General features: G+C 43.4%; 1 protein-coding gene across 1 annotated transcript in view; it reads right to left on the minus strand.

Moving 5' to 3' along the window:
* LOC124777935 (cytochrome P450 9e2-like) overlaps positions 1 to 21956 on the minus strand; it is a 64226-nt gene extending 42270 nt beyond the window's left edge. The window contains exons 1-2 of the mRNA XM_047253488.1: positions 21857 to 21956; positions 1432 to 1822 (exon numbers count right to left, since the gene is read on the minus strand). Of these exons, the coding sequence (XP_047109444.1) occupies positions 1432 to 1819 (388 nt within the window). The 5' untranslated portion in view covers positions 1820 to 1822; positions 21857 to 21956. The remainder of the gene's footprint in view (positions 1 to 1431; positions 1823 to 21856) is intronic.
* Between the last annotated feature and the right edge of the window lie 255 nt (positions 21957 to 22211).

A 22211-nucleotide genomic window follows, 5' to 3' on the forward strand; every position in this document is an offset into this window, starting at 1 on the left:
AGTAAAATACGGAAAAAAACTTCTATTAGGAGGGAAATTTCTCCCCATGAACGGCTGACAGTGATGTTAAGATTCGTGGCAATAGGACATATAAGGATCTAGATTGTGCTACTGCAATTTCGAAATAAGCATTGAGTGTGTGAAATCATAAACCAACAAACGTGACCTATTTACGCTGTCATGGAGGATGATTTCATGAAGGCAAGTAAAGTATTGTACCTCAATTCCGTCAAATTATAGATGACATTTTTACAGTTTTAGACGTGTTTGAGACAGTATATACTTGGCCAACGAGCTATAGTTTGGTTTGTTTCTAAGTTGAATTTTCAATTCCCTGACTAAAGTCTACCAGCAACTATTGCAACAGAAAATAATATTTCATTCTGAACTCTAGACAGGTATTCATAGCATGTCTGGAAAGTTTTAGTTGTAGTGTGGTGGTGGTAGTGCTAGTGGTACTGAATTCTACAGTTGACCTATAAATCACTCTTGTTATGAACCAGATATTATAGTAAGAAGTAAAAGAAGTCTATTAATAACTATGTGTTCCGAGGTTTTCTATTATCAGCTGAACATAATATTGTGACTGCACTCCTCTTTAGAACAAACTTTTTTGTGACACTGTCACAGCTCGTATTAGACTATGGTAATGGTCGGGTCTGAGTGAAAGTATACTAGGAACCACACGACACCAGATAGAACAGGTTTAGTTACTTTGCTTCGTTCTTTGCGCTAATCAGTCCGCAACGAGTTTTTTTTTTTTAATTATGTACCGTTTCGCTGTTTGCCGTAGTGTCAACCGCTCATAATTTCTCTCTTAAGGAATTATAAGCAGCTGCCTTTTTACCCGTTTCACTGAATTCCCCACTTTTTAATTTTCCACAAACATGTATGATTCCCATAGAGGTCGATACAGTCTCCAGGACAGTAACGTGAATTTTAAAATTCACTCTGCACCTATGACGAAAACTCATACTCAACAAATAGCTGACTAAAATTCATTTTAGTGCCACATTTGCGGCGATCTTCTGTCCACACAGTCCAGCCTGTTTGCGCAGGTGTGTTTTGAACCCAGAGATATGGGCAATTTCGCTCACGCCTCCAACTCCAATTTCTGATTTACGCACATCTCAAATCTGCGGAAATGTCCTGCTCTCACGGAACGATCTGTCTGCGCAGATGTGATGTGCGCAGACAATTGAGCAAACAGATCGTTCCATATGGAAGGGCCTTAAGATAATTTTGAGGTATACCATATTTGTATTAAAGCAAATTAACATCCGGTTTCTCTTCTAGTCTACTTGTGGACAGAATATCCTCGCAATTTACTATTAATTTTGGTTTTGCAGGAGATGGACCAGTAAAAATGCTGATAAGTTGCTATCAAAGAAAGGAAACATAGCGAATCAGAAAGATGAAATGGTATCTTACCTTTCAAGGAGAAAAGCATCTTCTTCAGCAGAGGGTTGGCCTTCTTGCTGCTCGTCTCGAAGCCCACGTGGTCAGTGAAGTGGTCGAAATCTTTGACGGTAATGGCGCGTATGATTTCCGGGTCCCTGATCATGAGGAGGGGCATCGTGAAGTTGAAGACGCCCGCGTACGGGTGCGGGTCGAGTTTGTCGTACAGCTCCGCGACGACGTCGGGGATGGCCTTCCTGCCGAGCGTCATCTGCAGCATGTTGCCGACGAGGGGCAGCGGCCGCGCGCAGGGCACGCCGCGCCGCGAGAAGTGCGTGGCGTACCGCCGCCACAGCACGGCCGCCAGCAGGAGGGCGCCCGCAGTCAGCGCCGCCCACACCGACCACAGGTCACAAGGCATGCCCTGCCGGCACGACACGTCACGTGCACACCCGTGTAGGGAGGCGGCGACTGCGGCGCTGCGGCCGCTCCGTATCCATACACACACACACACGTGCATCTACATCTACAATGATGAGCCGAAACATTATGACCACTGCCCAAAGCGACGTTGGATGCCGCCTGGTGGCGTTGCGCGCACGTGGCGCGGTAACAAAAGTGTGTAAGCAGAGCAGGCACGGACGGAGAATCACCCTAGCGAGGATACGGGCTGTGAACAAGTATCTGAAAAACGGCGAAGCTGGTCGAATGTCCACGTGCTGCTGTCGTGAGAGTGTAAGTAGGCTGTTTAGGTTTTTATGTTGGTAACGCCACGTAGCGCTCTATATGAAAATCACTGACTGCGCTGTGTGCAGTCTGTGGCTGGTTTGCATTGTTTGAATTTGCTATTGTAGTTTTGGGCAGCTGGATGTTAACAGCGCGTAGCGTTGCGCAGTTGGATGTGAGCCGTCAGCAGTGGTGGATGTGGGGAGAGAGATGGCGGAGTTTTGAGAGCGGATGATCTGGACGTGTGTCCATCAGAGAGAGTAATGAACTGATATATATATATTATGGCTTTGAACACTATTAAGGTAAATACATTGTTTGTTCTCTGTCAAAATCTTTCATTTGCTAACTATGCCTATCAGTAGTTAGTGCCTTCAGTAGTTTGAATCTTTTATTTAGCTGGCAGTAGTGGCGCTCGCTGTATTGCAGTGGTTCGAGTAACGAAGATTTTTGTGAGGTACGTGATTCATGAAAGGTATAGGTTAACGTTAGTCAGGGCCATTCTTCTGTAGGGATTATTGAAAGTCAGATCAGAATAGGTAAAGCGCGAAATGTCTGAGTAAGTTCAGTTTTGATCAGCTGTTTGAAAATCAAATAGCGTAAGAGTTTTATCAGGACAGTAATTCATAAATTTTTCTAAGGGGACGTTTCAAGCGTCCACAGAGAGAGGTAGAAGGACAGTTTAACTTCCACTATGGGCTAAATGGTTGGACGTCCATGATTCTACACAAAACATGCGGTTCAGAGGCTTGTTTTTTGTGAAAGTAGGATAGACGGTGATCTGTCGCATCTCTCGCGGGGTAGCCGTGCGGTTTTAGGCGTTTTATCACGGTCCGCGCAAATCCCCCCGTCGGAGGGGGGTGTGTGTGTTCGTGTGTGTGTGTGTGTGTGTGTGTGTGTGTGTGTGTGTGTGTTGTTGTCCTTAGCGTAAGTTAGTTTAAGTTAGTCATCTCTGCCCAAAGAACACAGTGCTGGGGCACGCACAAGTGTTTCGGACAATACCGTTCATAATACATAGTTGGACATTGAGTCGCGCAGCAGACCATCCCTACGTGTTCACATGTTCAGCCAACGACGTCGTCAATTCCGACTGCAGTGGACACGGAACCGTGGAGATCGACCGACGATCAACGGGAACGTGTCGGCTCTACGGCTGAATCACGTTCTTGCTTCACTAGGTCAATGGTCGTCTCCGCACACGCCGTGATCGAGGTGAATGTTGGCTCGAAACGTGCACCGCCCCACAGGCGCTGGCTGATGGGGGCAGTGTTATGCTGTGGCAGACATACTCTGTGCTCGCATGCGACCTGTGGCGGTAGTCGAAGACACACTGACAGCCGAGGACCGCTTGCATCCCTTCATGCTTGATGTCTTCCCCGACAGCGAAGTCATCTTTCAGCTGTATAATTGACCAACAAACAGTCTGATCCCTGATACGCGAATTCACTGATGTATTTCATTTCAAAGACGGACAAACAAGCTAATGAGCAGGTGGCCATAACGTTTTAACTCATCAGTGTACAAACAAACACTGCAAGATACCATAAAGCGGCTGACGGACGGTTACCTTAGCCACTACTCGTCATTTCCCTTCCTGTTCCACTCACAAAAAGAAGTGCGTGAAATCTTATGGGACTTAACTACTAAGGTCATCAGTCCAAGCTTACACACTACTTAACCTACATTATCCTAAGGACAAACACATACACACACCCATGCCCAAGGGAGGACTCGAACCTCCGCCGGGACCAGCCGCACAGCCCATGACTGCAGCGCTTTAGACTGCTCGGCTAATCCCGCGCGGCCCACTCACAAACAGAGCGAGGGAAAAACGACTGTCTACAAGTCTCCGAATGAGTCCTAATGTCCTTTATCTTCGTGGTGCTTACGCGAAATGTATGTTGACGGTGGCAGAAGCATTCTGCTCTAGGCTTCAAATCCTTGTCCTCTAAATTTCGTCAACAGTGTTCGAAAACAACGTCGCCTTCCCTTCAAGGATCCCCGTTTGAGTTCCTGAAGCATCTCCGTGAACCTTACGTGTTGTTTGAACCTACCAGTAACAAATGCAGCAGCAAGCCTCTGAACTGCTTCGATGCCTTTTCTTAATACCACGTCGTACGGATTCCAGACACTCGAGCATTATTCAAGAATGTTCGCATTAGCGTCCTATATGTGGTCTCTTTGACAGATGAACAACACTTCCCTAAAATTCTTCTAATGAAGCGAAGTCGGCTACTGGCATTCCCTGCCACAATCCTCACGTGCTAGTGGCTTTTCGCATCGCTTTGCAACGTTACGCAAAGGTGTTTTAACGATGTAAATGTGTCAAGCAGGACTCCACTAATGCTGTATCCAATCACTATGGTTTGTTTTTCCTACTCCTCTGCATTAACTTACGTTTATCTGCATTTAGATCTAGCTGCCATTCATCAAACCAAACAGAAATTTTGTATAATACGCCAAGCATCCTCCTACAGTCACTCAACTTCGACACCTCACCGTACGCCACAGAATCAGCAGCAAACAACCGTCCATCCTGTCCGCCAGACTTTTTCTGTGCGTCGAAAATAATATCAGTACCATCATACTTCCCTGGAGCACCCCTGATGGTTGCCTTCTCTCTGATCAATACTCGCTGTCGAGGACAACATCCTGGGTTCTATTACTTAAGAAGTCTTCGAGCCCCTAGTATATCTAGGAACGTATTCCATATGCTCGTACCTTCGTCAACAGTCTACAGTGTGGCACAGTGTCAAATGCTTTCTGTAAATCCAGAAATATGGAATCTGCCTGTTGTCTTTTATCCATAGTTCGCATTATATCACGTGAGAAGCTGAGTTTCGCACGAGCGATGGTTCTTTAAACCGTGCTGATTCCTGGTCAGAAGCTTCCCGGTATGAAGAATATTTATTAAATTCGAAATGAGAATGTCTTCAAGGATTATGCAGTAGACCTATGTTAGGGATATTGGTCTGTGTTTTCGAAGGTCTGCTCTTTTGCCCTTCTTATATGTATAAGTCACCTGCACGTTTTTTCAGTCACTTGGGACATTGCGCTGGGCAAGAGATTAGCGCTAAATGCAAGCGAAGTATGGCGCCAATGCTCTAGAATACTCTTTGCAAAATCGAATTACCAGTTCATCCTGACCTGGCGACTTAACTGTTTTCAACTCTTTAAGTTGTTTATCTACGACGAGGAAGTTTATTAGTATGTAGGCCATGCGAGTTATAGCGTCCTCAGTGCTATATTACGAAAAGACTTAAAAAACAGTATTTATAAATTGATTAATATATTTTTATCATGCAGCCGTAAAGTAATAATCTCTCTGTCCAAGTTTCAAATGCAAAGAAATAATTTATGACAAAATGATCTAAAGAGACGACAAGATACGCTCTTTTGTTAATTTTTTTAGTCGTCTGGACTTCCTCTTTTGTCTTGAATGTGTGTAGAGGGACATCTAGCGAGTGCTGGCAAATGTAAGCATATTTGTATGAGTTAAGCATGTAATATACTGATTTAATATTATTGTGCACTTTTAATTTGTAAGAGGTGATCCCGATTTCATGTCCGCCTTCCTTGAATTAACCTGCATTCAAGTAATTTACAGTTCAACAATCGCAGCGGCCGATGCAGCCAACGACGCCATTACGTGGCGATATTAACTTATAAAAAATTAGCGGAAGCGGAAAACTCGCCCGCTATTAACATAATATTAATTTTTCTCCACAGCCGCCCGACGTTGCAGAAAATACTTAGCTTTAAGATTCTTATTTTCAGTACCATAGCCGAGACCCAGAGCCAGGACTCTGACTACAATACAATGGTTAACGGAGGTAAGAAAAATACTCTCGCGCGTGTGTGGGCCGCAGTTGTAATTAATAACTAAAGATCTTATGCTTTAAGGTGAACTGACTAGCCGAGGAAATTAATATGAAAAGTTTATTACATTGTACAACTTATATGCTCATGTTTTAAGATTTAGCGAGTCTAACATTCATTAACATAACGAATAATTTGAAATTAATATTGTTAAAAAGGAGAACTTCAGGAAAACATTTAATCGTAAAATCAAAATTAAATGGAATATCATTTTTTTAAGGCCCATCACGTAATTCGGCAACAATCAAAAAATAATAATAGCCATAACAATATATTAAATTACGACGGCCGACGGACGCGAGATTGGCGCCGCCACTTTGGGGCCCCATTAAAGAAAATACGAAATTTACGAAATCTGACTCTATTGTAATGAATGTAATTATGTATGTGTCTAATTGTTGTAAAATATTAATGCTTATATGAATTCTTTTACATGTACAACAACAAAACCACACCCTGAGGAGATCTGGAGAAGAAAAAGTGTAGAAAAGAAAAAGGATTGCGAGAAAGAAAAATAAGTAAGGTAAGGCCTATTGTGCAAGCATCCTGTGTAGCTCTGTGCGGAATATCGAACCCATTTGCACATGAGATACCTTCGGTGTATTTATGTGTTTATTTTTGGAGGGGTTAATTATTCGTTTTGTGTATTTATATGTTTATTTTTGGAGGGGATAATTATTCGTGTGTGTATCAGTGTTAAAGATTCGTCAGTGGCTTAAAGTGAACTTATTATGGGTAAGATAGGACAAGCTAAAGCATCCGTACCAGATGAACAAAATTTTGTTAATATGGAAAGTGAGGGTCATTTGCAAAACGTACACGATTCCCAAGCCACCGCCTCGGATAACATAATTTCCGGAGCGGGGGGCGAGGATCTGTGGTCGGTGAATGACGCTCCACAGCAGAATGGGAATAGAGTAACAACTCCACTGCCTGGGCAGGGGGGCCAATCGAGTGCTAGATTAAGCGGGGCACCAGTATGCTCACCGATTGCAGACCCATTTGCAGAATTTCTGCGCAGGTTAGAAGAAAGAGATAGGGAGAGAGATCAGAAACTGGCTCAGATGCTCCATGAGCAAAAGCAACAAAGAGAACAGAAAGAAAGGGAAACAGAAAGTGTTATGTCCTAGCCAGTAATGCCACCCGAGCCCGCTGCCAAAAGGTTGGCAGCATCAAAGTCCGGACGCCGTCCGCATAAGCAGCGCCAGCGATACAGGAAATCGCCCCAAGTCTGCGCGCGCCACCGCTGGCTTCTGGCTTCTTAAGCGCTGGAGTCGCGAGCGCTAGGACAGTTCTGTATTCGCCGCTCAGTTGTATACTCGCCACCGAATTGTGTACTTGCTAGTCAATTGTGTGATCATCGCAGCAGAGTTGTTGTTTGTCGTCAGCCGACGCTGACCTAGCCGCTCCGACTCGAACTAGACAGATTTCTGTAGACACCGAGTTCACTACTGTGTTACTGTATCTTCATTAATAAAGATAAATACCGACTTTTATTTAATCAGAGTGTTTGGGTTTTCATCTTTATGTTCACTGTTCCAGCGGACCGGTCGGCCCGCTATTAAAAGTGTGGCGGTGACTTCGTAAGCCATTTCTACAGCCAAGTGTTTGTCGCTACGAACACCGCCACAAAAGAAAGAATGTCAGAACAGAGGGAAAAACAAAGAGACGAAAAACTGGCTCAGATGCTCCATGAGCAAGAGCAACAAAGAGAACAGAAAGAAAGGGAAAAAGAAAGAATGTCAGAACAGAGGGAAAAACAAAGAGACGAAAAACTGGCTCAGATGCTACATGAGCAGGAGAAAAAATTAACGCAAATGCTACATGACCAAGGGAAAGAATTTACGCAAAAGCTCAGTGAGCAAGAGCAGCGCAGTGAAGCGAAACTAGACCGTATACAAAACGAACTTGCCGAGATGCGGGACGCGTGCAAAGAAATACCCGATCTTGTGCAAAGCTTGGCCGGCGAGGTGCAAAAACTACAGATACCGCAGGCTAGGCTTGAAGATAATGTCCAGATTTTAACCAACCGCGTGGATAATGTGGAGATAGATGCACGGAAAAGAATTTATGCATATTTGGAAGTGCAAGCTCAAAAAGTAGAAAAAGAATTAAATGAATGGCTAGAAGTAAAGGATCGCGAGATATCTGCAAAGATTGAAAGCGACGTAAAAACAGCTGTAGAACAAACGACTGCGGCCGCGAGTGTAAATATTGACGCTAGCGCTGCCGCACTGCACGCCGAATTAACACAGATCAAATCCCGTGTGACAGCGGAGTTGCCAAATTGGCAACAGGAGGTCGCGCGGAGACTGTCTGCGTTGGAAAGCAATGTAAACAGTGGCGGACAGATCATGAATCCGACTCCGCGTACTGATTACTGTAATAACGCCGACGGTAGGCAGGGCGCGAGTGCGCAACCGCAACCTAATGCGAATTATGAGCACGAACAACATGCGATACCGTGCAGCGCACATCACGAAGTAATAAGTGTCACAGAATGTAGCAATCAGATGTGCAAGAAAGAGGACAATGTAATAAAACACAGGACATTCCAACCCTTCAATAGCGAAAAACGAAATGTCCACCCTGTTGTATTCATTAAGAGCTTCAGGAATGTGTTTCCCAGGACATGGACGGAAAGACAAAGAATACAGTTCGTGATCTCCTTTATTCAAGGTGACGCGGCACTGTGGGCCACCGACGTGTCCGAAAAATGTCTAACGATGCAACAGTTTGAAGGTGCATTCTTGCAAAAATTCTGGTCCGATAGCGTCCAAGAAAGACTACGAAAGGAGTTTTACAGTCCAGAAATGTACAATCCTAAGATGGGAACGTTACGCAAATATTTCGAAAAGCATATAAACAAAACCAGGTACTGGGACGAGCCAATGTCCGATCGTGACATAGTCAGATTAATAAAAATGAAGTTGCCCAGTGAAATTAAAAGATATTTCATCAATGTGCCAGAATACGATATAGAACAATTCATGGAAATAGTGGATTCTGTTGACTTATTGATCGAAGATATGAAAACCGAAAACAAGTGGAACCATGCAGGCTGTAATCAACAAAAAGCCGATTACAATAGCAGCCACAGTAACGGTAGTAACTTAGTACCAAATGGTAACGGGAATAGGCAAGAGCACCGGCAACAGAATCGAGGCACAAACAATGCCAATGGTTATAACGGCAACGGTTATAATCGTCAAAATCGAAAGAGACATCATGATGGACGCATGAGTAATGGATATAATGGTAACGGCAATCCGCAATGGCGGTACAACCGAAACCAGTGGCGTGGTTGTAATGAACCGACACCACAGTGGCAACAAAACACAGCGTCACAATGGAACGCCAACCCAGGTCCGTCACAGAGCATGTCAGGAAGTTACAACCAACCACCTCAAAACCAGAGCCATACACAATATCAAAATACGCCATCGGCGAGGCAGGGCGGCCAACCCAACAGTAGCAACAACAACAACCAGAACCACAATGTGAGGTTAGTGGAAGTGACAGACAACTGTCAACCCACTAATGCTCATCCGTTAAACTAAAGACAGCCACAATACGCTCTCCGTTGTTGGTTGCAGGATGGTGTAGTGAGGGCACATTCACGGATGACAGCCATAAACTTTGTATGCTGAGATACAATGAAGGAACAAAAATAGAAAAGGAACTTGTAGACATACCGCAGAAATGTAACCGAACCGACAAAAGTGTTGTGCAGGCTATATTGCAAGCAGATATGTATGGAGCACCAATACACATAATAGTCGATACCGGTGCGTCAACCAATGTCATGAGTGCAAATTTTTACAAGTACTTGAGTCAAAATAATAGAATACCAGTATTGCCAGTGAAGAATTGTCGTGTAACAGGTGCAATAGGTGCACAATCTCATATCATAAAGCACCAGGTGCAAGTCGAGTTTATGGTAGGAAATGAAGCAATGAAAAGCTCGTTCCTAGTAGTTAAGGGATTAGGTGTTGCTTGCATCCTGGGGATGGAATTTTTACGCCAGAGGGACGCAAAAATCGACCTCTTGTGCGGGGAAGTAAGCCTTATGAATAAGGGTACACGTGTAGTTTTGCCGTTGTTGAGGACACGGGAAGTGCACGGTAAATATTGCCGGAGCTTTCAGTCGAGATTCGAAGGAATACAGATAATGAATTTATATTCTGACTTAAGTACAAGACAAGTATATTTTAAAGATTTTATTACTGAAGACAAAGAGGAAAAAAGGAAACTGATAGCCATGAAAGTTAGGGAGTCAGAACATTTGACTGAAGCACAACAAAACGAATTGACTCAGCTACTTACAGATTATGAGAATGTGTTTTCGGAAAAACCCGGTGTTATCGAGGGCTACACGTATAACATCGAAGTGGTACCTCACGATACTTTCTGTCACGCAAACTACATCATCCCGTGGTCAAAGGAGGAGGCAATTATGAAGGAAACAAGAAAAATAATTACAAAGACTTAAAGAAGTTCGCTCAGTAGAGCAACGTTTACATATGTGAATAATAGGTTAAGTTTATAGTGTATTTTTCTCTGTGTGTAAATGTTCAGATTTTAGTGTAACATTTAAAGACAGTGAGGCGCAGAAGATTAGTGCGATTCAATTTTGTAGATGTTAAGGAATAATAGTATTTTTAAACAATTGCATTTTGAAGAAAAAACAATGGACGTAGATTTAAGAATATTTTACAAATTTCATGTTGAAAAATGCTTTAAAAAATAAAAATAAAAAATAAAAAAACAACAACACGTAATGATGAAAGAATCTTTCATTAGTGTGTCATGGATATTTTTGAACTGTAGTAGTAACGCAACTTATGAAATTCAATATTATAATGTATATGTCGTTTCATGTATTTATGTCTATACCGATCATGAAATATGCTCAATCATAATTTACTTAACAATATCAGTGCAGGGTGTACATCACCCAAGGTACCTCATGTGGACAAGGTACAAAGCAAATCAGTAAACGCGACTACCGCTAAGCACTGTTAAAATATATTGCCATCTGCTAAGGCCGAGATTTGCACGAATTTGTAGTGTAAACAAAAGTCACAAATCAAACACTAATCTAGGAACTTGCACGCTAGGCCTAGATTATAAAATGTGTACGATAATGCGAGAGGCAAAGTTTTGTAAAGTCGAGCCTGGCTCTGGAGGGCAATGAGTGGGCAGGCATGACATGGGGACTTACCTCAGATGAGACGGAAATACAATTGTATAGTCAAAAAATCTGAAGGCAAGTACGACTCTAAGTGGAAAATGAAAAGAGATAATTAGTGCGAGAGACTGGTAAAATCCAACACGAGCCAAAATCCAGTTCAGACTGAATGAAATACATTAGTGTTTGTGAACTAATCGAAACAGTTACTTTAAACAGTGTGAAAAACTGTGAAGGTGAAACTGTGATATGGACAGTGAAGTGCTAGTATTGAACGTTCAACAGCGGTAAGGACGCCAAACGCCAATATTACGCACGAAAAACTGTGAATTTGCTTATAGATGTGAGCTGTTAACGTGAAGTGAACCCACAGTCGATATTTTTGGGACAGACTGTAGTTTCAGTGAGCACAATAATGCGAGACTGGAATGCGATGCGTGGACTGTTGCAAAACAGCGACCGCAGAAACGGCGAATGTTTGTGCTAAGCTCGTACTGGGACACTCACCAGTGCCTGCGAGTGCGGCGAAAACATAAATAATTGTATCAAGACAAAAACTGACGTGTAATGGAAACAGTGGCGCATCAAAACTTCATTCACGGGAGAAGATCCATGTCATGTATTCTGCAAGACAGTGCTGGCTTGACACTCGGAAACTGGCGAAAACTTAACAACAACTGCCGCACTAATAAATGCTTCTTTCCCACTAGCGTAACCATCTGCAGCGGGAAACAAATATTACGTTGGTTGTGTGTATGTTTCATGTACTACGTCGGAGATGCGTAGCAGAGCTGACTCCTGCCAACAAGAGCGGGGGGCGGATATCATCCCACTCCGCCACGCCCGTCTGAGACAGAAGCGCATCGCCAACCGTGCAGCCGATCAGCTGATTCTGACGTTCCGCGACGGCGAGACACACGCTGGCGTCGAGCGGGCGTTGACCTCTCCGCAGCCGCCGCGAACGCCGAGCGCCGAACACACCAACCGACGCCGTCGCGAGCTAAACGTCGCGGCGTAGATCATCAACTACACCGCAATCAATTGTTATAATGACCTAATTTTTTGCATAGTGCAACAAAAAATTTTTTCTAATGTATGCACATCCTGTACTCCAATGACATCCCAGAAACATTTAAGTGAAAGTGACCCAAACAGTTAGTCTGTCGCTCCGCCGAGGTTTTCCCCAGGTTTCCCTACGGCCGCGCCAAATGGGGAGCGAACAGTTGACACCCCTGGGACTTCAAGTTCTACAGATTAACTAGTGATTGTATACCTTGAACACTGCAAAAGTTGCAACCCTAAGAAGAAGCAGCCAAAATAAAACAAATTATATTTTATGTCCTTTTGTACATGACTGTATACGTAACCAATTGTGTATTATATTGTTATGTAGATAACTTCATCTGTATTACACTTTGTGTGCAACATACCTCAGTAATTACAACATACGATGTGACATATGTAAACTGTGGAAGAAAAATCTGCGTGTAGACACCGTGGACATGAAAGAGGAAATATTTACGTCAAAAAACACGAACATTTTTTATGACATAAACATTTCGGGTGGCAATATAGCGTCCCCAGTGCTATATTACGAAAAGACTTAAAAAACAGTATTTATAAATTTAATAATATATTTTTATCATGTAGCCGTAAAGTAATAATCTCTCTGTCCAAGTTTCAAATGCAAAGAAATAATTTATGACAAAATGATCTAAAGAGACGACAAGATACGCTCTTTTGTTAATTTTTTTAGTCGTCTGGACTTCCTCTTTTGTCTTGAATGTGTATAGAGGGACATCTTGCGAGTGCTGGCAAATGTAAGCATATTTGTATGAGTTAAGCATATAATATACTGATTTAATATTATTGTGCACTTTTAATTTGTAAGAGGTGATCCCGATTTCATGTCCGCCTTCTTTGAATTAACCTGCATTCAAGTAATTTACTGTTCAACAATCGCAGCGGCCGATGCAGCCAACGACGCCATTACGTGGCGATATTAACTTATAAAAAATTAGCGGAAGTGGAAAACTCGCCCGCTATTAACATAATGTTTCTCCACAGCCGCCCGACGTTGCAGAAAATACTTAGCTTTAAGATTCTTATTTTCAGTACCATAGCCGAGACCCAGAGCCAGGACTCTTGACTACAATACAATGGTTAACGGAGGTAAGAAAAATACTCTCGCGCGTGTGTGGGCCGCAATTGTAATTAATAACTAAAGATCTTATGCTTTAAGGTGAACTGACTAGCCGAGGAAATTAATATGAAAAGTTTATTACATTGTACAACTTATATGCTCATGTTTTAAGATTCAGCGAGTCTAACATTCATTAACGTAACGAATAATTTGAAATTAATATTGTTAAAAAGGAGAACTTCAGGAAAGCATTTAATCGTAAAATCAAAATTAAATGGAACATCATTTTTATTAAGGCCCACCACGTAAGTCGGCAACAATCAAATAATAATAATAACAATAATAATATATATATTAAATTACGACGGCCGACGGACGCGAGAGAGTGTATATTCGGTGGCCAAACGAAGGTATGTTTGTGCGATTCTTCTGGATGAACGAATTCTTAAACGCAAGATTTAAAACTCAGCTTTTGTTTTCCTGTCTTCAACTGCCACAATAGACTGGTCAACAAGTGACTGAATGGAAGCCTTTAACCCGCTTAGCGATTTTACATAGGACCAGAATTTTCTCGGGTTCTCTGCTAGATCTTTTGTTCTATGTTTCGAGGACATGTCTTTTCACAGACGCAAGGATCTCTGGTAATCTTTGCCTGCCGTAATTTTTGTGTTCTCTTTTGAACCGAGAGTGCAGCACTCCTTGCTTCCTCCGCATTTAGCAAATTTCGTCATTAGACTATGGTGGGTCTGTTTCGTCCTTAATCCACTCATTAGGCACATACGACTGCAGACCAAGATTTACAGTCTGTTAAAACTTTGTCGATAATACCTCCACATCTATAATATGTAGCCACCCGATGGTGTTTGACGGAGGGTGCGTTGCGTAGCACATTCATTCCCTACAGGAGCTGAGCCCTCACCAATACAGGTTTAGAGGCAAGCCAGGTTAAGACACAATAAGTCGATCTCGCTAGCGATAGATACTGATTTTACGTATGCTGTAGCGATGATGATGGATATTGCTGGCGGTTTCGATAACCTATGGTGGCAGTCTTTCTTTAGTCGCCTTATGGAACTGAAGTGTCAAGAAGCGCTGTACAGATGCATGAGAGACTATTGCCGAGCGGGACATGCAACGTTAATACGCCCATGGAAGAAAATAACGAAGACGGTAAGAAAATACTGTTTGATAATTAACAGATGGTTCCACAGAAATATATTATCACTAATTTTTGCGGTGAATCACAGAGTACAAGCCAGTACTTCTCACAGAAATTCATAAATTACAAAAAACAGTTAACTCAATCAATGAAATGCAAGAAGTGGATAATGCTAAGTTTTTGAGACTACAGGTAGGCCATAACCTAAATGGGAAAGCCCAACCCTAGAACTAATGAAGCGCCTTACATGAAACGAACACGTTGATCGTCATTTTTTTCTGTTTTCCGTGTTTATTCAGTTGCTTTAATTTTGTGGAGGTATGTTCCGTCTATGCAACAACATAAGCCAGTTTGTTTATTGCTGTACGGGTTTCGGTTTCTTTATTTGGGAAGCATCTTCAGTGGCGATTTCCAGCGCTGTTAACTCATGCGTGTGGTCCTGGAGATGTATTCGTTAGTTTTCATGCTCCAGCTGGCCAATTTCTGGCGTTCTTTCGCCCACCCTTGTCGCATCGCATATATCACACTCACTTTAAATCGGCCAGCTGGAGCGTGAAAACTAACGAATACATCTCCAGGACCACACGCATGAGTTAACAGCGCTGGAAATCGCCACTGAAGATGCTTCCCAAGTAAAGAAACCGAAACGCGCATGGAAATAAACAAACTGCTTCAATTAGTTGCATAGACGGAACATACCTCTACCAATACACAATGAAGTCAAGGGCTCGATATCAGTACCGAAAACATTCCGCAATCTTACAATAACGGATCAAACCGCTAGCAAATTGTCAAACTGCCGGAGTACATCGCATGTCTAGCGAGTGTTACGGTCGAATTTAAAGATTATATTAAATGCCCCTCTGCTGGTCATGTCCTACCACTGCTGTGATTGCCTCCGCCACTGAAAATCGGTTCCCCTGTGGAGTGGTCCCACTACTGCCTCTGTATGGCTGCCTCTTCACCTCAGTATAGTCCTCGACTACTTATTACTCCAAGCTGTGTCTTCAGCAACAGTTTTTACCCTTTTTGTCCCGTATGGTCCTCTGTGCTATCATGGAAGATATTTAAAATAAATCCCGATACTGAAATTAAAAATACGAGATAACAGTTGATGCATTTTCTATAGGACATTGGGAAAATGTCATACCGAACTCTGGGTGCAAGGATAGATGAAAAAATGATGTGATGTAATCAGAAAAAATTCTAATTACGAGGAGGAGAAAAGTAGTACGATGGGATCCTCACTGAAAAGCAGTCGTTTAAAAAACAGCAGTTTAACGTTACATGCAGACGATTGTAGATCTTCCTAGGACGAACTGCTTCTCGCAGTACTAGATATGAGGATAATCTGCATGCCAAACTGAACTTAAAAAACAAAAAGGACTTCTGTGATGTTTTGTCTTTTCAGCATACGACCAGAAGTTGAACAAAAATATAGCAATATTGACGACGTGACACTTATACTCTACCACACAAGACATATATTTGAACACTCTCCTGTATTTTCGTTATAGCCCGTTGCGCAGAAGTCCAAAGATATATCGGTGTTATCACCGCCCAGAGTCAAAGGTCCCAGCATACTTCAGCGACGTCCCAGATTCTCTGTCGTCCGTTTTAGCTTCCTACCTAACTAAGGAAAACATTCCCTTATAACTTTTGAAATGTGCTCGGAGGCAACACAACAGATATCATATAAACAAATATGTAATATTGAAATAACTCATACATACACTCCTGGAAATGGAAAAAAGAACACATTGACACCGGTGTGTCAGACCCACCATACTTGCTCCGGACACTGCGAGAGGGCAGTACAAGCAATGATCACACGCACGGCACAGCGGACACACCAGGAACCGCGGTGTTGGCCGTCGAATGGCGCTAGCTGCGCAGCATTTGTGCACCGCCGCCGTCAGTGTCAGCCAGTTTGCCGTGGCATACGGAGCTCCATCGCAGTCTTTAACACTGGTAGCATGCCGCGACAGCGTGGACGTGAACCATATGTGCAGTTGACGGACTTTGAGCGAGGGTGTATAGTGGGCATGCGGGAGGTCGGGTGGACGTACCGCCGAATTGCTCAACACGTGGGGCGTGAGGTCTCCACAGTACATCGATGTTGTCGCCAGTGGTCGGCGGAAGGTGCACGTGCCCGTCGACCTGGGACCGGACCGCAGCGACGCACGTATGCACGCCAAGACCGTAGGATCCTACGCAGTGCCGTAGGGGACCGCACCGCGACTTCCCAGCAAATTAGGGACACTGTTGCTCCTGGGGTATCGGCGAGGACCATTCGCAACCGTCTCCATGAAGCTGGGCTACGGTCCCGCACACCGTTAGGCCGTCTTCCGCTCACGCCCCAACATCGTGCAGCCCGCCTCCAGTGGTGTCGCGACAGGCGTGAATGGAGGGACGAATGGAGACGTGTCGTCTTCAGCGATGAGAGTCGCTTCTGCCTTGGTGCCAATGATGGTCGTATGCGTGTTTGGCGCCGTGCAGGTGAGCGCCACAATCAGGACTGCATACGACCGAGGCACACAGGGCCAACACCCGGCATCATGGTGTGGGGAGCGATCTCCTACACCGGCCGTACACCACTGGTGATCGTCGAGGAGACACTGAATAGTGCACGGTACATCCAAACCGTCATCGAACCCATCGTTCTACCATTCCTAGACCGGCAAGGGAACTTGCTGTTCCAACAGGACAATGCACGTCCGCATGTAACCCGTGCCACCCAACGTGCTCTAGAAGGTGTAAGTCAACTACCCTGGCCAGCAAGATCTCCGGATCTGTCCCCCATTGAGCATGTTTGGGACTGGATGAAGCGTCGTCTCACGTGGTCTGCACGTCCAGCACGAACGCTGGTCCAACTGAGGCGCCAGGTGGAAATGGCATGGCAAGCCGTTCCACAGGACTACATCCAGCAGCTCTACGATCGTCTCCATGGGAGAATAGCAGCCTGCATTGCTGCGAAAGGTGGATATACACTGTACTAGTGCCGACATTGTGCACGCTCTGTTGCCTGTGTCTATGTGCCTGTGGTTCTGTCAGTGTGATCATGTGATGTATCTGACCCCAGGAATGTGTCAATAAAGTTTCCCCTTCCTGGGACAATGAATTCATAGTGTTCTTATTTCAATTTCCAGGAGTGTATTTCAGGTCACGTTACTCATTCGTATACTTTTCAGTTTCTTCGGACGACCATCTTCAGATGAAGCTCTAACGTTCCGATGCCACAAGTTTGCAGGATTTCGATAAAATATAACCCTGGATTACAGGGATACATTAGTGTCCTCTGTAAAACGCCATGTTAGTTTCTGTTAGTAATTTTGTGGTGCTAGTACATTAATTTACTGCTAGCTCTACCTGCTTATTCTTGTTTATGTGCCTTGTACCATAAAGTTTCTCCTAAGATTTTTTTCGACCTATTATCTGCTGTGTATTTTTTTCCGAATTAATTATTATAAATGCTATGACAGGCGAACAATAGCTCTAACAGCAAATGCAATATTATCGACAGTGGGAAATGTCGGATGTCTAATTCATCATTATTGTTATTACTATTACTAGTACTATTGCACTATTATTATAAAAAAAGGTAACAATATTTACTGCTAACATTGCATATGCTGATTTCATGTACTTTTCCGCGCAAAAGAAACAAGACTCTTCGTATTAGGAGGCGGTAGTTTCCGAATTCAGGGTTCCCGGAATTTGACTTTTGCAAGCGAATAGTTACGATTACACTGAAATATCACTGGGTGTCTGACCAGTTACACGTGTGGAATCAGCGTGGCAAACGGATACGTGCTGCGTGATTTGGCGTGCGAATGTCGACACCGATTCCGGCCTGCATCAACTGGAATTGCACCACAAAATGTTCAGAAAGCGAGGGATCTGTTTCTGCGAGATGGTAGAGAGACCATCTAGGACCTCCACAACACCTTCGGGATAGGTTGTGCTGCACGTGATTCTGTCAGAACAGCTGAACATGACTGAGACTGCGTCGAAGTTTGTGATATAACTGTTTCAAAACAATCAGAAGTAACAAAGCTTGCAAATCTGCAGGTTGCTGCTTCAAGACCATACTAACATTCTTTGAGTCACTGGGGAAGAAAGTAAGCAGCAGTCGTCACAATAAAATTGTCCTTCTCGACCACAAAAGAAAAATATTCGACAAGAGTAACATTAAGTCCTTCATGTCGATCTACTGTTTTGATATTAGTGAGATGGTCATAAAAAGCTGATAAATGGCGTACGAACTACTGAGTATTTCACCCTGACAATTGTAGATCGCCTGCAACCTGAAATACTTAAGAATTTTTGACTCGCAAGATTTAACTCAATGTGATTTCATCCTCTTTCCAAATACCTAAGTCAGGCTGAAGGAGCGAGGTTTTGTGCAATGGAGCAGGTTCAAGTGGAATCGCAGAGACTACTAAACAGCCTAAGAAACACCTCTAGGCTGCATTTCAAACGTGACAGAAATACTGGGATCGTTATATTCGCTCCCGATATAAAAGTGATTGTTCCGATAAAGACATAGGTGAGACATATTAATTTCAATGAGTTTATTCCGTGAAATTTCGGATACCTCCTCATATTTATCGTGGCGCAATAGTACGCGACCCTTTATCGGAGTCGAACTATATCCTTGTACTGTGAGAAGTTTCATCGACGTAGATCAGTGTCGTTTTCCATGAGACTGCGGGAGGCCTCGGCCGTTTTCGCCGTCTAATGGAGCTAATTGCTCGTCCACTGTCAGTGGGTTAATCGCTTTTGATGAACTTGTTCTGTACCGAGGACACAGTTAAAGGTCGGAAACAGTCGAACACTAATAGCGCTCGATAAACAATTGCTTAGCAGTGCCAGCAGTCTCGTTTCCTTTTGTGAGGAATTTCAAATACTGCTGTCACAACCTAATGTTTTTGTATCCTCATCATTAATTTCACACAGAAAATAGAGACCATTAGCTGCTCTCCTTGGGTGTACCATAGAATAGGAATGGAGAAAACCCGGTCTGCGTCGTATATCGGAAGGTGGACTTCATGGTCCACTAACTTACAGTATTCATTCATTGTTCGTCACGAAAAATATAGGCGAAGTATTGCCCGAATGGTAAACACGTAAAGCGCAGTCTACGGAAGGCGGAAAGCTGTCGCACGTCAATGGGAGGGCGATTGATTAATTCTGGGGAGAAGAGTCGCGCAGATCTCACTGACTGTTTCCAGTGTTTTTCCAATATCTTTAAAATTTTGTACGCAGGAAGTTCCTTGAACGTTGCCACAGTCGGTAGCCTTCCCTGACCTTGTACAATCCCAGCTAGCTCCACGACTCTCATGACCTCGGCAGCGGTTGGACTTACTTTTCTTCAAAACAGTGAACTTCAGCTCTGTTCTTAGATACTATATTTCACAGAGATAATCAGCACGTAGAGGGTAATATTCGGGCATGGCATTTCGCCTTTCACGCCAGACGTAGTTCGTCGCTGTAGTACGGAGGCGCAGTAAAAGGACCAGATATGAACCAACTGCTGGCCGCAGCAGTTGCAGAGCAACCAGTCAATGTCACGTACTGTGTACAGTCGCGTATTTAGTTTACTTTGTGTACTAGGCAAACTGCACTGGAGTCCTTTGTGAAATTATTGTACTGTGCATCTATCTAAAGACGATAATTACCTAGTTCTTTTTCTCTGACGAACGTATGTAATTAGTAAACATTACTACAGCAATGAAAAATATGAAAAACACGAGTAAACAAATTTTGGCATTATCCACACGTGCGGCCACCGTTACCTTACGTAAGCGAAATCAGTACATGGACGTCGACATGCCATTTCGCACCAACAACCCCCCCCCCCTACCCTCTTACCCACTCCGGCCTCGCTCCATCCGTGGTAACAACATTAGCGGTAACAGGAGTAAACGAAAGTTTGTTATGCATGACGACGGTGGTCACTATTGCCAACGTAATATTAGTTAATCTGAGTAACTCAAATTAGACAGACAGTCTGAGGGAAAAAAATGTTACTAACGGGCCGATAACCACTATATGTGTAGTGTCCCATTTAGCTCCATCATTCCAGATAACGTTTGGTCTAGAATAAAAAAATACATCAAGCAAATATTGTTTAACTACCATGATTACTTTTATTATAGTTTTGTTAATAAAGAAGATATGAGCAGCGTCTTTGATTTAAATAGGGCCCTATATTTTTTGTTCTGTAAGCCACTTCTTCTCCTCAAGACCTGTTCAAAAACTATCACAGGGTACCATTCACGTAAACATTACTTCATTAAAATCGTAACACAAAACTGACTTTGGCTCTTCTGTATTAGCGCACAGCGCAGATATCCTGAGCTAAGCAACCCGTGCACTTGCTGGAGTTGACAGTAAACAGGTGGAAACACAAGGAAAACGCACACCACACCGGTCGTTCAGTCAACTGTTTCTAGCTGAAGATTTGTGTGAGTACGATGTACACCAACGAAGGTGCTCAGCATATCGTTTAAAACATGTTATAGTACTAAACTACAAGAATCCGTATTGTAAATAAGGTAACATTATCGCAGTCATTGCTCTGCTAAATTACATTCTCCATAGATGAGCAGCAATTCTACCTTCTCTTGCACTTTCCTTGACTTTCCATATGTTTACTGTGAAATCCAGCAAACATGGGTACCTGCAATGTAACAGGCGAGTCAAAGTCACCTTATTGTTACGTTTTTAATAAAAAAATGTTTGCAAAACGGTAGACTGTGACACGTTTTCGCATCGACTTTGAGGAGAAAAAGTATATTACAGAATTAAAAATAAAAGGTGATATTTAAAAAAGATGTTCTCCTGTTCATATTTTCGTAACGAACTAATTTACAAGAGAGGCAGTAATGCTGGTTAACGTCCCACTGGCAGCTAAACAACATGTTCTTCATACTTTTTTTTAAATTTTGCTTCTGGAAAAAATGTTCTTTGCGGTGATCAAGTCAAAAGCGACCGATGTCAGAAAACCTTGAGGCCGAGTTCGAAAACTGTAGTCTCTCAAGAAACTTCAGTTACAGTCGATTGCTGAAATACTCGTTGTACTGACGTCACACGTCTTCCAATCAGCCACACAATGCTGTCAGTACTAAGTGAGCCTTAATAATAACTACACAGGCTATCGAAGGTCCACCAAACTGAAAAGTTATACCAAAACGCACTCATCCAGTCCAAACGAACTTATCACAAGACAAAAATGCACAATATTGATACAGACCATTACTTAAGAATTGTGGTCGCCTTTCTAGACAGTGAAATACATGGAAATGCATAGTACAGTGAGAAATACGAACATAAACAGCCGTCAAGGCCCTCTCACCTGTCACGTGGAAATGCACAGTGTAGTGAGAAGTACGAGCGTGAATAGCCGTCAAAGGTTGTCTCACCTAGGTAGCTCCTCTGAAGCAATTGGTAGCGGAGGAACCGGTCGTCTGTTGATATAGTTAGGCGAGCTGCTGGACGGCTACGGTGGGAGGAAGGGAGGGAGGGGGGGGGGAGCCGAGGAAGGGGAAGGGATTGATGTCTCGGCAAGGCCACGTCTGGCCTAGGAGACTCACATGACGCAACAGAGCGACGCGTGGAACTACAGCCAACTGCATCTCAACTTCCGTCTCTTAGTCACCCGCGATTAGCATTCCGATTTCTGTCACCCTGTCCGCACCCACAGTGATGGC

This window comes from Schistocerca piceifrons, chromosome 2 (assembly GCF_021461385.2).
Source record: "Schistocerca piceifrons isolate TAMUIC-IGC-003096 chromosome 2, iqSchPice1.1, whole genome shotgun sequence".
Lineage (NCBI taxonomy): Eukaryota > Metazoa > Arthropoda > Insecta > Orthoptera > Acrididae > Schistocerca > Schistocerca piceifrons.